Source organism: Helicoverpa armigera, chromosome 26 (genome assembly GCF_030705265.1).
Source record: "Helicoverpa armigera isolate CAAS_96S chromosome 26, ASM3070526v1, whole genome shotgun sequence".
NCBI classification, from domain to species: Eukaryota; Metazoa; Arthropoda; class Insecta; order Lepidoptera; family Noctuidae; genus Helicoverpa; species Helicoverpa armigera.
The window spans coordinates 1,125,399-1,141,629 of NC_087145.1; the positions used below are offsets into that span (position 1 = coordinate 1,125,399).

The 16,231-nt window shown below is 34.3% G+C and overlaps 1 protein-coding gene across 2 annotated transcripts; it reads left to right on the top strand.

The window, feature by feature from the left end:
• The first annotated feature begins 1,253 nt into the window (after window positions 1-1,253).
• Window positions 1,254-15,104, top strand: LOC110379046 (sodium- and chloride-dependent GABA transporter 1). Of its 2 annotated transcripts, none has more exons than XM_049849591.2 (12): window positions 1,254-1,384; window positions 6,474-6,692; window positions 7,508-7,779; window positions 8,049-8,150; window positions 8,445-8,616; window positions 9,023-9,213; window positions 9,686-9,866; window positions 10,243-10,367; window positions 10,748-10,992; window positions 11,852-12,055; window positions 12,379-12,546; window positions 12,921-15,104. In XM_049849591.2, the coding sequence occupies exons 2-12, from the start codon at window positions 6,622-6,624 to the stop codon at window positions 13,011-13,013; spliced, it is 1,824 nt and encodes a 607-aa protein (XP_049705548.1). In that variant the 5' UTR covers window positions 1,254-1,384; window positions 6,474-6,621; the 3' UTR covers window positions 13,014-15,104. The 2 variants fall into 2 exon arrangements, with proteins under 2 accessions (XP_049705548.1, XP_021194222.1); XM_021338547.3 differs by lacking the exon at window positions 1,254-1,384 and adding an exon at window positions 2,925-3,116.
• The last annotated feature ends 1,127 nt before the right edge of the window (window positions 15,105-16,231 follow it).

The following is a 16,231-nucleotide window of genomic DNA, read 5'->3' on the forward strand; positions in this document are numbered from 1 at the left end:
AAAGTCCTTTTAAACTTTGAATGCTTTGCTTCAACACGGCAATTTGGATCCCATTTCAAGAGTCGTAAGGTTCAATTTAAAGTGCAATGATTAAGAAGATAGGTTCTTTAAGAATTGAATACCATAGACATTACCATAGGTTTGCAATGTTTCCATGAGATGATGGAGATATTTTTTCTGTAAAGCTTTGTGTAGACTAGATATTGTATATGGCTTACCTACTTGGATGGAAAAGTGGAGATATTAAGGTACCTAAAATTATTTACCTTGTTAAACTCCAACGAGGTAAATGGTTTTTGTGGATAATATTTACAGGCTTTGCACTTATATTATTGTGGAATAATGGTGGAGTGTCCATTTGGGCATTATTCTAGAACAGTGGTTCTTAACCTTTTTGACATGAGGGACCACTTTACTAAAGTTTGTCTTGCCGGGGACCACCTCATCGGTTTACCTAAATTAGCACTAATTTCTTTATTATGTATCAAAAAAAATATCTGAATTTTTGGGTCAGTTCTACTCAAAGCTAAACGCATGTCGGCAGTTGTGTGCAAATACAATTAAAGATAAACTTGTCTATGTAGTTTCCAATGCGCGAGCGAAGCGAGCGCGAAAATTTATCGGACTTAAACCAAATATTACGTAAAATGTAGCCCAAACGTACTTAACTTTTTGTTTGTTGACAAATGCAAAAATAAGGGCATATAGTTTCTGAATACGCGAGCGAAGCGAGCGCGAAAATTTATCGGCCTTAAACCAAATATTACGTAAAATTTTGCCCAAACGTACTTAACTTTTTGTTTGTTGACAAATGCCAAAACATAGTTTCTGAATACGCGAGCGAAGCGAGCGCGAAATTTTTATCGGCCGATAAAAATTAAGTTAGATAACGTATAGCAACGTCGTCAAAGCTAAGCTTCGCGGACCACTTGGAATGCCTCCAGGGACCACCAGTGGTCCGCGGACCACTGTTCTAGAATAAAGCATATCTGAACAGGATTTAATATAGGTATGATTTTCACAAGCCCAGACTCGAGAATGTCGTGGTTCAAGACTGTAGAGACCCTAGAGATGCTAGACGCTCCTCTTGAAACTCTAAACTCAAGAAGAATAGTTACTACAGGATAAACAGACTGCATGACATGACATGTGTTAATGGTAGACTCAAACGGGTCACACGTCTATTTAAGTTTTTTGTAACAACACCATATACGTTTATTATTTTAACAAAAACAAAACAACAACCCTTAGTAGTGGTTTCAGGACTCTCTTACCACGCATGCGCGTTACAGGAGGCTGTATACCGCGTCTCCTTTGTCCACAAGGGTGGTTTCACTGAGAGCAAACCGTCGCGTCTACGTTACTACAAATTCTATATACGCAGGTAATATTTTCTATAACTTATTATACAAAAACTTTCATATATTTTGCTGTTTTTTTCCCCTATTTTATATAGCCGTTTTTTGGGGGGGTTTTCGGGTATATTTTTTGGTTACTTTTGGTCTGTGTTTTGGTTTTAAATCGGGTAATGAACTGTTGCATTGATTTGTGTACTTTAGTGAACTTTGTGTAGTTATTTATACGTTTGTTGTTTTTGTTGCGACGTAGTTTGTGAGTTGGTGGAAAGGGTTAAGCTTGGATTTTGTTTTTAATTCTTTTGTTTTGTGATTTAGTTTGTTGTGCTTATTATTAGATAGATCTGAAAGTCATGTAAGAGGTAACTTATTGCAAATTATGAAGTAAGTTTAACGAAAAAAATGTCGCTTTTTAAATGACGCATTCAAATAATTATAAATTGTACGTAAGTAGTGTCGATTTATACATACTTTACTAAAAATAAAGTATGTTTCAAAATACTAGAAAAATGTTCATATGTTTTTTTTATGTAAGTACTCTGTTGTTTATTTCAATCGTAATCTATTATTATAAATTAATCAGAAGATATGACATGATATAAGAAGTAAAATTGATATAATTTCAATTTTCCTTCAAGGTGATTTATTTAAACTTCCGACGTTTATTTTTAACTAGCCGTTTTCCCGCGGTTTCACACGCGTCCCAGGTAACTTCCTACACCCGAATAAAGTAGGTATTCAGATTCTGTATTACCTGGGTTGAGTGTAGCTTTTCAACAGTGAAATATTTTTTCAAAACGATTCAGTAGTTTTGCTTACAAATAAAGTATTTTTAACAAAAAATCTAGAAAGTATAGATTAGTAAGGAACAACTGATTTCCTCAGACAACGTATAAATACCTACGTAGATATCTGTACGTCCGACCTATCCGATTCTAATGCCTTAAGACTACTTCAGCCTTTGTGCATTTACTAAAGCTTTGTCTCTGAAAGTAATTAAGGTCACGATCCCTTGAGAGTCAGGGATGATTAAACATACCTAACTCTGCAGTTAAAAGCATAGCTTTTCGTTATAACTAGTGATACTATCCACCTTCGGTTTTTGGTATGGATACTAGCTCCTCTCGCGGTTTTGTCCATGTCTCGTTGCGCTACTTCGCGCACTCAGATAAACATTCAGTAACAAACCAAATTCAACAGTACAGTAACAGTTAAATTAGCATAATGTCTTCTTCTGTAAATTGCCTATCTATCATTGTATTAATTTTCCAAATCGGACTAGCATTTCCTCAGATAAGCGCGGTCGAACAAACTCTTCAGCTATCTAATGCCAGATTAGCCATAGACTCGATTGATTTTAAGACAATTTGTCTCAACGGAATCGAACGCAATACCTAACGCTCACCAGCTTCCTACACATCCACTTTACCCGACCCAAAAATCCACCAATAAAGGAAGAAATAAATAGTCCATGCATACTCTAAACCCAAAGTGTGAACCAGTCCCCCCAATCAAGTGACTCCCGCGGTTCGATCCCTCTTTCCTGTGGGGTCATATGAGCTCATAAATTCTTTACAATCCTGACAGCACTCTGATTTGCATGTATACCGACCATGTAGTGGTCTCCTGTGTCAGTTTGGAGCTTCACAATAGGATCAGCATGTGTCGAGGCACCACGTTTTAGTCTTAGTCTTTCGGGGTTAGTAGAAATATTGTAGTGTATGTGTGTGTGCGGTGTTGTGTTGTGATGCTTGTGTTTGTGTGAGTATTGCTTTTTTTTTGAATATTTTTTTTATTGTGAAGGTGTAAACCGCTGTTTAACCTACCTATATAATAATGTATAATGTATTAATGTATACTGACTGTATTTTGGTGTCAAAATTGAGTGTGCAGTAAACAATGATGAAATTAAAGCTGCCGGTGTTAATTCGAAGTGAAAGTTTAGTGTAGAAAATAAATAAATATTATTTTATAAAAGAACTTGTAACACCCCTCTTTTTTCGTCGGAGATTAAACATAAAACTTAGTGTTAATTGAAAGGTACTCGAGGTTTAAATATGGCCAAATGAAAAAATAATACAAAAAGAATTGTTAATTAGGTACTGGAACATAAAGTACACGCTCACAGTTATTTTCAAACAACCTATCCAGACTATTTCATCTAGCTTTTACCAGGGGTTCCACCCGTTTACTGACATTTTAGGAAAAAATATAGCTCTATGTTATTTTGATATTACTGTCAAGTTCGTAAAAATCCGTTCAGGAGTTTGCGCGCGAAGAAGAAGTGTACATACATACTCAAAAATCATATTAATATGCATAGTGTGCACTTAGAATTGCGGATAATAGAATCCACGATTTTTGATGATCCTGGTCAAAAATCGAAAATAAACCTAATCGAAGTAAATCTAATTGTTCAGTAACGAAAATGTGCACAGTGCATTGCACATGAAGTTTTTAGACTTTTTGATGAAATGGCGGATCTCAATTTGCTGAATAAATTGTTTTATAAGTTTTACTAACATTTTCTTAACTATTATAAAATTCCTTAAAAACCTGAGTAATTATGTAACTCACAGTATTCGTAGATTTGAAGCCACTTGTAACAAGCAGACAGAATTTTATATTACACAATATATCATTATTCTGACTTCCGCGAGCGGTTTCACTCACATCCCGTAGGAACTCCTACTACATACTTTGCGCACCTGGATAAAAAGTAACACTTTTTCAAATCGCGAAAGTACCTGTTTCGAGATTAACACATTCAAGCAAGAGAACAAACAAACTCTATAGCTTTATTATATGAGTAGGTATAAATTGAACAACACATGCAACAACTAGAATAATTCTATTTTTGTTAAAAACTAAGCCAAGCAGTTACGAAATAAGAACCTGATATATGTATAGTTATATAGTATCTTAAACATTTTTCAAAATTAGCAAACATTACTGTGAACGTACCCACATAAAATGTGTCTTTTCTTTTAACTCATTGATATATTTTAACTACTAAAACTAAATACCAAACATATGTACATTCTCAGATGCAAACTGCACCAATAGAATTGCAATTACATACAAAAGAGTTCATTTGAGGGTCACCAGTAAACGCAGGATCGTATCAACCGCGAGTGTTGTCATCCTATCAATTTAATAGGATAGGACGTTTTCAATCAAATGGTTTATTTGTGATCCACAACTCACAGATGGGTATAGAATTGGCGCCAATTAACTTTGCATTCCAGTTGCAGTACTTTTGTTAATTTTTGACTATTGTGAAGACAGTAGTAGACACTGGACAACCGAGCTTCTCAAACCATTTTCTCTACATTTGATTAAGAGCGACATTATAAATGTGAAGGTAACTCAGTCTGTTTTTTACACTTTCGCACCAAAATTAGTACTTGCCTTATAGAAATACAATTTTCATCCCACCATCTCGGAAAGAGTAGTTTTACCCTTTGATATCTGAGCGCAAAAGTCGTTTTTATCCTCTAGAGCGGCAAAGTGATTTGAATTTAGAACATCGTGTGCAATACTCCATTTGTGACAATCTTGATAAGACTTTTCAAACAAATACATATTAAACAAATAAAATACTGCTTAAAATAATTATTCAATTAATTAAGTATTTTTTATTATTGTTTTTACACAATTTTTTAACGTCGTTTCATTTTTAAGGTGAGTTTTCAAATATATGAACTTTAATAGGTACATCTTTTTAATTTGATACTCGTATGTGCGCGCCATTTTGTTTTTTTGCATTTAGTAATTTCCTCGATGAGGTGGGATGAAAAGTTACGTGTTGCACTTGAGTGCAAAGATTTTTCACCTTGTGATCTTTTGATTCCCTCGCTATCGCTCAGGATTCTAATTATTGAAACACTCGCTACGCTCGTGTTTCAATTTTAGAATCCTTCGCTTGCTCGGTCATCAAAATTGAGCACGCGGTTAAAAAGCAACTTTGCACTCTTGTATAACAAATAACTATTGCCACACAGATAGCCAAGAGCTTGAGAAAGGCAATCTATAGGCCACTTTTTATCCGGGTGAGGATCCACTATCCAGGAAGTACATATGTAGATCCCTGTGGACGAAAGTTGAACCACAGGGAACAGCTAGTCTGTAAATAAGATTAGGGAAAATAAATGTTGCTATTTGGATAGAATTCTCTAGCCTCTAGCTAGAGAGATAAATTAGATACTGAAATGGATAGATTGTCAGTCAATATAATCTAGAAAGTAGGATGAAAAGTTAACAAATCTTTATTCTTATTGTAAATATGAATTATGTAGTAGTAGTAGTCTTTATTTACATAGATTTCTGAATCTACTCCATTACCACGAGATTTCATTTCGCCCAAAAACAAAATAAAAATATTTGCAACCACGGCGACTGGTATCCAATTTTCTCAAGTAAATAAACTAAGAATGTAATGTAGAGGTGTGATGCAAATGTCTGTTCATATTTTTCGGTGTTACCTCGTAAACACAAGCCGGGGGCTAAAGGGGTGAAATGGGGTGTTATGGTAGAATATTATGTGTAAAGGTGTGTGGTATGGATTTTATCAATTTCTCCACGCGTTGTACCTAGGTGGATTTATGGTGACGAAATGTTAACTTATAGAAGTATGTATAATCAAAATATGTCTGTGTGTGACCTTATAGGTACCTAATAACTGGTCAGCTAATAAATTCGTAATGTAAACTGTTAATTACAGAAATTAAGTAAAGAATGAAGCATTAAAATTATAATTAATGGTTAATTAGCTTCTCCTAGCAGTTTCACCTGCGTCCCATAAAGCAGCATAAGCCTGTCTCGATAAATGGGCTTTCGTAAATTGAAAGAACAGTTCAAGCCTGCTCAATAGTTTATCAGATAACCGCGCTTTAGCAAACAAAGAAACAGACAATATCTTCAGCGTTATACTCTTATGAAATATGAAGTGTTTATAGTATATCACCAGATTTAGCAATTGAAAATCAACTTCAGCTTTTTGTCTACCCCGCTGTAGGGCTTAGTTTCTTCTCATTCAGAGATAGAAAGGGAGAGAATGAGTAAAATTATGTAAAAATGGATGAAAAAAAAATCTCAAATCACTTTTCTTTGTTGCAGGTACAAAATTGACGGCATTCCTAATCTAGTCTACGTACTTCAACGAAAATGTTAATACAGTTCCCCTGAAACATAGTAATAGTGTGGGAAAGTACACGAGATTACTGAAACGCTACGATTACAAGAAAACGGAAGATAACCTGTAACCATGGAAACGAAAAACGACGTACGCACAGATGACATCGAACTTAGCGCACAAGGTTCTAGCAACAAAACTGGGTAAGCAGAAATAATGAAGTATTAGAAGTAGAATAGTAAGTTTGTATATAAATGTATTACAATAACGTATGTAATTATGTCGATAAGAAATAATGCAGTTTGCACTTTTTACTGTCCTGTTGGTCCATTGGACTTTAGACAGGATCGCTGTCACTCCTCGAAAATCAACTCGAACTACATATAGAGAGTTGCTACCTAATTGCTACCAGCTGACATTAGTTTCACGGTCACATTTTGTTAGGTAGTTAAATCTGGCAAAGGATTTAGGTAGTGTTGTGAAAAACTAAATAATTACGATTACATAAATCACACTAAATAAATAGTATGTGTTTAACGCAAAAGTCATCAAGCTATTCTAAACAAGCAGGATGCCTTTGATTTACTTGGTACTTGTAAAGCTAATAATGCGTATTTATTTCAGTTTTGCTAACTAACATAATATTTGAATGCTACTTACATCTTTGTGGTTCTCGGCTCGCTATAATTATTATGGTATTCCGGAATATAAGGGCCTAATTGAGACTTTGCGTGCTCACTACAATTGTCACATCTTTCCTGAGTAGTTTTTGGGTTTGGGATGTTTAATTTGGTGGAAATAACTTGAGTTAGAGCTTGAGTTGGAGTTAGAGCTCGTTTCTTAAACACTTTGAGATGACACAAGTAACTAGAACTCTTATCGATCTACAAATCTCTCTAACAGCCTAAGCGTATCAATCATTGGCTGTCACACGTAATTTTACTTACAATTCTTTACTCGTACGTATTCTTTACTAGATCTTTATAACAAAATCTGTCAATTATTTTCTTCTTTACAGCGAAGTCTCAACCAAATCCGACTTACCCGAAAGAGGTTCGTGGGGCAGCAAACTTGACTTCATCCTCTCCGTCATCGGTCTAGCCATCGGTTTGGGCAACGTCTGGCGGTTCCCTTACCTCTGCTACAAGAATGGTGGAGGCGCCTTCCTCATCCCCTATTTCCTCACCCTGTTCCTTGCTGGTATTCCTATGTTCTTCATGGAGTTGGCTATGGGACAGATGCTTACTATCGGCGGATTGGGCGTGTTTAAGATTGCTCCGATTTTCAAAGGTGAGGGTTAATCAGATTTTATTTTAAAACATGTGCTTTTGATATTTTTTTGCAATATTGCTATTTGTACCTTGGTAGGTATTTTATTTTTAGATATCCTGTGAATTATGTACCAACTATTAGTCGAATTTTAATGAACCTTTATTCTCTCGTAAATGATAACGTAAAGCATGACTTAATTTTATTACTCTCCCATTCAAAATCTTCAGTTTTTTTGTTTACTCCGTTTATATCTTATCACAGTTTCTAATGATGTATTATCTATCCAGGTATTGGTTACGCGGCAGCTGTGATGTCGTGCTGGATGAACGTGTACTACATCGTCATCCTCGCGTGGGCCATCTTCTACTTCTTCATGTCTATGAGATCAGGTAAATCCTGCATTTTACTAAATGTTCAATAAATCTTGTGTTATTATGCATATAAAATCCTCTCTATTGTCATAGGGATAAATATAAATGATGCAACCTGCATTCGTGAATTTGCCTTGTTACTTAGCCTGCCTGGAGTCTTTAAGTTCTCTTAAACCGATATGGCTACAAAACACATTGGACCTCATGTATTTATATCTGAATCTGAGGATCATGTATTGAAATTCCATAATACCCAAGTTATGTTTTCTATAGAGTTCATGTTCAAGCTTATTAACTTCTTTCTTTCCCCAGACGTGCCATGGCGTAACTGCGACAACTACTGGAACACGGCCACCTGCGTGAACCCCTACGACCGCAAGAACCTGACCTGCTGGTCCACCATGGACATGACCACCTTCTGCACCCTCAACGGCAAGAACATCAGCAAGGCTGTGCTCTCTGACCCCGTCAAGGAGTTCTGGGAGTAAGTCAATTTAGAAAGCTTTAAAATACGTTAGAGCAAACTGCAAAGATACGTGCAAACTCGTTTTACAAATGAATTAACTTTATTGTAAATACTAACTTCAAAATCAAAGAATGGAAAACTTGTTGAAATTACAAACTACACATGAGAACATGAAAAGATGCGTTTATATTTTCCAATTTCAGTAAGAATTAAATAGAGTACTTACCTATAGTATACACAATAGTATTTGCTGAAAATATCTGAACTAATACAACAGTTAGCGAGCCTTACTACAGTGGCTATTTTATCCTAAGATTCAAGTCTTTCACCCTCAGATTGTACATAGCACACAACATTATCCCAAAACATATATTAAAATCTACACCAGCCCTTATTCATCTCACACTAACTCCACCATCCCCAGACGCCGTGCCCTCCAGATCTCCAGCGGCATCGAACACATCGGCAACATTCGCTGGGAGCTGGCGGGGACCCTGCTCCTCGTGTGGGTGCTCTGCTACTTCTGCATCTGGAAGGGAGTCAGGTGGACCGGCAAGGTCGTCTACTTCACCGCTCTGTTCCCTTACTTCTTGCTGACTGTGCTGTTGATTAGAGGTTTGTGGTTTTGAACTATTATTGTCGCAGTAAAGTTGGTAATTGTTGAATGTTTTTTTTTATCTCAACTGAGTTCTTTATTTGAGAAGTATAATTTGACGTTACTAAATATAGTTTTTTTAACGACTTCAAAAATCATAAAATGACCCCTCCCGCTGTAGGTTAGCAGCGGTGGGGGAGTGTCAGACTCTTACTGACTAAAAACCGTCGTGTTCCGTCGTAGGCCTTTTAACCAGGGCCGCGGAAACTCTTTGGAACAATCCCGCAGCCTAATAAATATTATAGTCTCAGTAATTTAAAAGTAATAGTTATTTTCAATAAAGACCAAATAAAATATAAAAGAACAACTCATACAAAAAGTTTTAAAGGAGCAACAATTATTTCACAATTACGACTTATGATAAATCATCGCTATGTGATTGATTTTCTCATAATCTTTAATCATCCATTAACCTACAACTATCTTCACCAGGAATCACGCTACCCGGAGCCATGCAAGGCATCAAGTTCTACGTGATGCCGAACATGTCCAAGCTGATGGAATCCGAAGTGTGGATCGATGCTGTCACCCAGATCTTCTTCTCCTACGGCCTGGGGCTGGGAACCCTGGTGGCTTTGGGCAGCTATAACAAGTTTACTAATAACGTGTACAAGTGAGTATGAAATTTTGCACCTAATGAATTTGATTGGCTAGAAATCATATAATGTGTAAAGAACTTGTAGGGCGTTTTTTATTTGGTGATATGACGTTTCAGATACATATTAATAATTTGGCGTCCATTATAGAGTAAAAAAAAATAGGAGACAACTTTGCATTATGTACTGTATTCGTTTTTGGCCCGATGCAAACAAAAGTTTATCAAACATTCTGGAAGTATTTGATGAAGTAGCAAGAATGACCGACAGAGATAGATGGGCTTTGCCCAGCAGTGGGACAGTACAGACTTAACGCATGTAATAGTTGGACAGTTACAATTATTGTAATTAGTAGAACGTAGTATCAGATGTTGATACAAATCTTATTTCCAGGGATGCGCTAATTGTGTGTACTGTGAACTCGAGTACATCTATGTTCGCTGGCTTCGTGATCTTCTCTGTGGTTGGGTTCATGGCTCATGAGCAACAAAGACCAGTCGCTGAGGTGGCTGCATCAGGTAATGAAGTCTTTCTTATGATAGAACTAACAAGTTCTAATGTTATCAAAAGAGATCAAATAAAATATTCATTAGCAATTTAGACACAACATGAAATTGATCTGTCTTTAAGGCTAATGAACAGCCTTTTTGCTATAAAGTAAGATGACTTTAAAATTGAAAAAACAATAAATTATCCTTAAAAGATTCAAGTGGGTCTTGGTACGTAAGATTTCATAGATGACAGAGCAATTTAAGTTACTGCATGCTCCTACAACAGGTTTTATAAAAAAAAACACTACTAAGAATCTAAATACAGATATAGAGAAAGCTATATAATACGATTGCAATAGCCAATACAATGAATAAGTAAATGACTAAAATTATTTCCAAAATTCCAGGTCCCGGCTTAGCCTTTTTAGCCTATCCATCAGCCGTACTCCAATTACCTGGAGCTCCACTCTGGTCCTGCCTGTTCTTCTTCATGCTACTCCTCATAGGCCTGGACAGTCAGTTCTGTACCATGGAAGGGTTCATCACGGCTGTCATTGATGAGTGGCCCAAACTCCTCAGGAGGAGGAAGGAAATCTTCATCGCTATCACTTGTGTTATCTCGTACTTGGTTGGGCTTTCGTGTATTTCTGAGGTTAGTAAATAATGTAGCTTTTTTAGCACCATTGTGAGTTTTAATGGCAATATTCCTCGAAATTGTTGGCGAAAAATGTGTTTGCACAGAAAAGTTGCAATTCCACGATCATGTTAGTACTGTTGGTACGCCATTTATAACTGTTTAGTACGCCATTTATAACTGTGCCAGTAGACCAGAAGAAAAATTAATCACTTTGAAATCTTACCTACTTCTGAGCTTCGTGTAAACTGCGAGAAACAGCAAAAAAAAAATCTGGTTAAATAAATTAAGGAATAACAAAAGACTTTTAGGCATAAAATGTATCTGATTTCTCCAAGGCCATACGATGTCTACCAGGCTACAAATCTCTGTATTTGACATTGACGGGAACAGGAACACTCATTGAAATTCAATGTACGACTTTAAAACTCCAAGTGAATACAAAATATCGTTCAGAGTGCGGAAAAATGTGATAATAATATTGTATGGTCATTTAAAAATAAAGTTGGTATTTTAAGAGATATCAATGTCTTGAATAGTAGTAATGATACTAATAAAATAATAGTAGTAATGGCAGTAATAGTTAAGTTATTTGATAAAATGTTAGATGATAATTTAAGTTTAGAGAATCAACATCAATGCGGAATGTTTTCCTATTTAATTTTGTCATTGAATCACTACAATCCATTTTATACAGACGACATAGAAAATTCATTCATAACTATGGCCAGATACCATAATTTACAATATATTTTATGTATCTCCATTAATATCTCTTTCTGTACTTTAATAGGTACAAAACTTTTAATCTCTTTAGCTAGAAATTAAAATAAAGCTGCAGTAATGAAAATTGTTTATCACCACAATCATTCCCCAGGGTGGTATGTACGTCTTCCAAATCCTGGACTCGTACGCCGTCTCCGGCTTCTGTCTGCTGTTCCTGATCTTCTTCGAGTGCGTCTCCATCTCCTGGGCCTTCGGCGTGAACCGGTTCTACGACGGCATCAAGGAAATGATCGGCTACTACCCTACTATCTGGTGGAAGTTCTGTTGGGTCGGCTTCACTCCCGCTATTTGTATTGTGAGTATGGATTTTGATGTCAACAGTTTTAGTTATATCATCATTTTGTCAGTTTACCTGGCAACCCAGTCTCACCAAAGACTTTCGAGCTTTAAATATGTTTCGAAAAGCGTCTAGCTTATGACTTTTTGGTCAATATCTGTCAAAGATTTGCAAAAGCGGCTTGGGTTTGTTAACCATTTGCAGTGCTTTTTAAATAGGATTAATTGCTCTCAGCACAGCTATATTATCAACTCATCAATATATTCTTCTAAAACGGTTTCTTGGATTACTTTCTATTCTTTTCCCACATTTTTATATATCGTATTATCATTCTTTTTCAGAGCGTGTTCATCTTCAACCTGGTACAATGGAAGCCGATTAAGTACATGAACTACGAGTACCCCTGGTGGTCTCACGCCTTCGGCTGGTTCACTGCTCTCTCCTCCATGCTGTGCATTCCTGGGTACATGGTCTACTTGTGGCGCGTCACTCCTGGGACTTGGCAAGAGGTGAGGATCTTCATACTTTTGTGAAATATTGTTTGTTCAGCCCAAGAGCATGATCTTCTTTCTTATTATGATGTCTATAAATGTTGTCTCTTATGTTTAGAATATAGCATCCTAAAATGAAATAATCTTTACTGTTTTTTTTAATAATATTCTGTGTGTACGCTGACGTAAAAATAAATAATTTTTATTTCTTCTTCTTCTGAATAGATGTAAATATGAAAGGAGGATATGTATGCCACTTTTGGACCATTCCAAAAATGAGTACTTACTTTTGACAGGACAAAAGTCCTTCATTTTTTTATTATTATAGGGTGTCTCAAAACACTGAATACTTCTGGAATCTCACCAAATAAAAGTATATTTTCTATTCACAGAAATTCCACAAAATCGTCCGCATACCAGAGGACGTGCCCTCTCTGAGGACCAAAATGCAGGCTGAGGAGCAAGCCAAGCACAACAAGGCTTAAACCCACTCCCTCCCACTTAACATCAGGATCTCAGACTAAGGGATTCGGAAAGTAGCACCTTAATCCTGTATGGTTAGAGTTGATATTCCATTGAACTTATAATTCTTCAGAGTAGCTATCGTATTATACATATTTGCGGAGGGTTTAGTTATCAAAAATAATTATATTATTTGAAATATTGATACTAACCACACAGGATCACGTACCGTGGGAAGAAAAAAAGAAATTCTAAAACAACGCACAATTTTATATAATATCCTATTTTGTGCCAAATATAACTGTGCCATATAATGAATTATAAAATCAAAAATATTATTATACTAAAATGATATTTACATATAACAATTATTAATTCAAAATCTATATTGTAACTTTGTAGTCGTATTTATTGTTTATTTAAACGCATTATGTTTTAGATTTTAGAATAATTTGATGACTTTCCGTTTGCCGTGCGTCGACATGTTCATGTACGTTTATATGTACGATAATTAATTATTAATTATAATTATATTTAGGTTTAATTTAATGTTAACTATCTATCGGTCTTCCATGTAGCTGACGATTAGATTTTAATATAATAAATGTTTATTTGTTATTGCTGACTAAAATCTGGTACCTATTAAAATTAAATATGTTATTCAATAAAGCATACATTTTTTCCGGCCTAAATTGATAATGGTGAAGTTTCAGATTTGTCACAAAAAATACAACGAAAAGAAAGTTATTCAACCAAACTGGATTTTAGTCTTTAACTTTAAGATTAATTTATTGTGTATTATTAAAGCTTTATATAAGTAGAAAAATATAATTATATGTGTTATCCTTTAAGGATTTAAACGTTAGTTTGGTGTTAGAATAGATTTTTAAGAGTTCAAAAGCGCTTCGGGACGCGTCTATTATTGAATCTAAATGGTGTTTTAAGAACATTTAAGATTCATATTGTTGATCATTCTTAAATGCATTTAATCTTATGTATGTTAAAGGCCTATGTATTAGTTAAGTATCTAAATATTGTGTTGTATAAATGGAGTTTACGGTTGTTTTAATGATCATATCATTAGGTTTACTAAATAGACATTGAGATTATGTGTTTGGTTAATCAGCTTTAAATATATATTGTTTGAGTTCAATTTCAATTGAACTATGTACTTTATTAAATCGTATGATAAGTTTATCATGTTTCAGAGTCATTGAGACCTAAGATGTTCAAATCTCTGTGTTCCAATTGAGACCAAAGAATCTAAAAATAAATAGTCTATGCTACACAAACATTTAAAAATATATTATACTGTAGATTTTATATAAATATTGACAAATATATCTTTCTTATAATTTTTGTGTACAGATGACATAATTATTTTTAAAACTCTCACAAATGAGTCAACAAGTCTTTTTAATCGTTTAAATCTCATTGAGCATATTTTTATGTCATTTGTTAATTAATTATGTACACAAAAATATTTAATCACTTACTACAAATACACTACTTAGCGTGTTCAAAATAATGTCTATTTATACTGTCAATTTTAAATATTATATTTAGTAGAAACTTATAATCCATTTATAAAATTTCTATACAATTTATAAAATTAAGAGAATCAAATATTTAATCCTATAATTTTATTATAACTGTTTACCTTTGTAGTGTTTGAAGAAATTTTATTATAAATTAAGTGAGTTATATAAACATTATAGATCTGTATTATAAGAATAAGATACTCGTAGCCCGATTTTGTATAAATGAGTGAGATGAAACACAATTAGTAGATGTTATATTAATTATATTTTGAGTAAGATATTGGACACTAAACAACAATAATAATAAAAAACACTTAGCATAGAAAAAGTACCATCTCAAAAATATTACGGTATTTATATGCCTCATTTTTCAGAAATAAAAAAAAACTTCTGAATAAAATAATTACAGTGTCTAATATCTCTCAAATTGTGCTTTGTCTAAGATAACTGTGCTTCCATGTATTTTAAATATAGTGAAATTAGTAGAAAAATGTATTAACGTAATTTTTAAAATTAAATTGATGTACTATACTTTCTCCAACAAGTTTTGTGTAATCTTCTACTACAGAAAAATATATCTATAACAAAATACATTAATAGATTGGAAAATTGCTTTTGCGCAGTAATCTGAATTACTTGAAATAATATCTTTATGCATGAACAAAGTATATGAGGTTTTAATTATGGAGGAAAATACTAAATATTTAAACATCTAGTACTTAGGGCATTATAATAATTTAACAGAGTCATCGATGAGCCGACATGTCATTTTATTCAAATAAATATAATTTCATTAACTTATAAATTACTAAATATACAAATATTACAGAATAATTACTATTTATAATTTATTTGTATAATTATTATAAAAAGAAAATGTCATACTGGAGCCATAATATTTTACAAAAATAATATTATTATAATTTATAATTCGATGGTTATAAGTTTTTATTTTTGAAAAAAGTATTTTGGAAAAATATGTAACGTAGTATGAATCGTTAAAATATTTATTTCATTAAATATTAGATTAAAAATAACGGGTTTTATTTTTTAAGCCTTTCATTTTTCTACCAATTTATTTAATTTAAGATCTAACTGAGTTTGAGTGTTTAAATCTAAGCAAATTTACACTTATAAGTTGCTCCGTAAAAATTAATTACTGAACTAACTGATAATAAAATTAATAACTTCCATAAGTTGTGTGAAATTCAGCGGGGCCCACTAGGACCAAGGCCTGCCCGGGCTGCGGGATTGTTCGAAAGAGTTACCGCGGCCCTGGTACGTAAAAGGACTTAAGAAGGAACATGGTGGGTCAGTAAGAGTCTGACACTCTCTACAAATGTACAGGCGGCCTTGCACAGGCCATAAAATAAGCGATAATAATGACGTCATTAAGTCAAAAGATTAACTATTTGACTAATTCATAAACGAATTTTTAGCACACGCTTGTAAATTGACCCGCTCCTTATAAGAACTATGATGTAACTGCGTGGGTTCTATCCTTGGAGTCTAAGCTACAAAATAATAGATTTATTTATTGCCTAGACGATAAAACTGGCTAAATATGTGGGTGCTACATGGATTAGAAAAAAAAAGCGGAGATGCCATATGCAGGTAGGTCAGGTGCTTTCTTCTAGGTCATATACGTACGGTGGGCATGATCAAAACGATCAGTCACGAGTGAATTAACGAGGAGTTCG

Excerpts from the sequence above, each read along its gene's own strand:
- LOC110379046 (XM_049849591.2), top strand. The coding sequence starts at position 6,622 with ATGGAAACGAAAAACGACGTACGCACAGATGACATCGAACTTAGCGCA. Across the intron at positions 6,693-7,507 it reads GGTTCTAGCAACAAAACTGG|CGAAGTCTCAACCAAATCCG; the intron begins GTAAGCAGAAAT and ends TCTTCTTTACAG. Across the intron at positions 10,993-11,851 it reads GGCTTTCGTGTATTTCTGAG|GGTGGTATGTACGTCTTCCA; the intron begins GTTAGTAAATAA and ends ATCATTCCCCAG.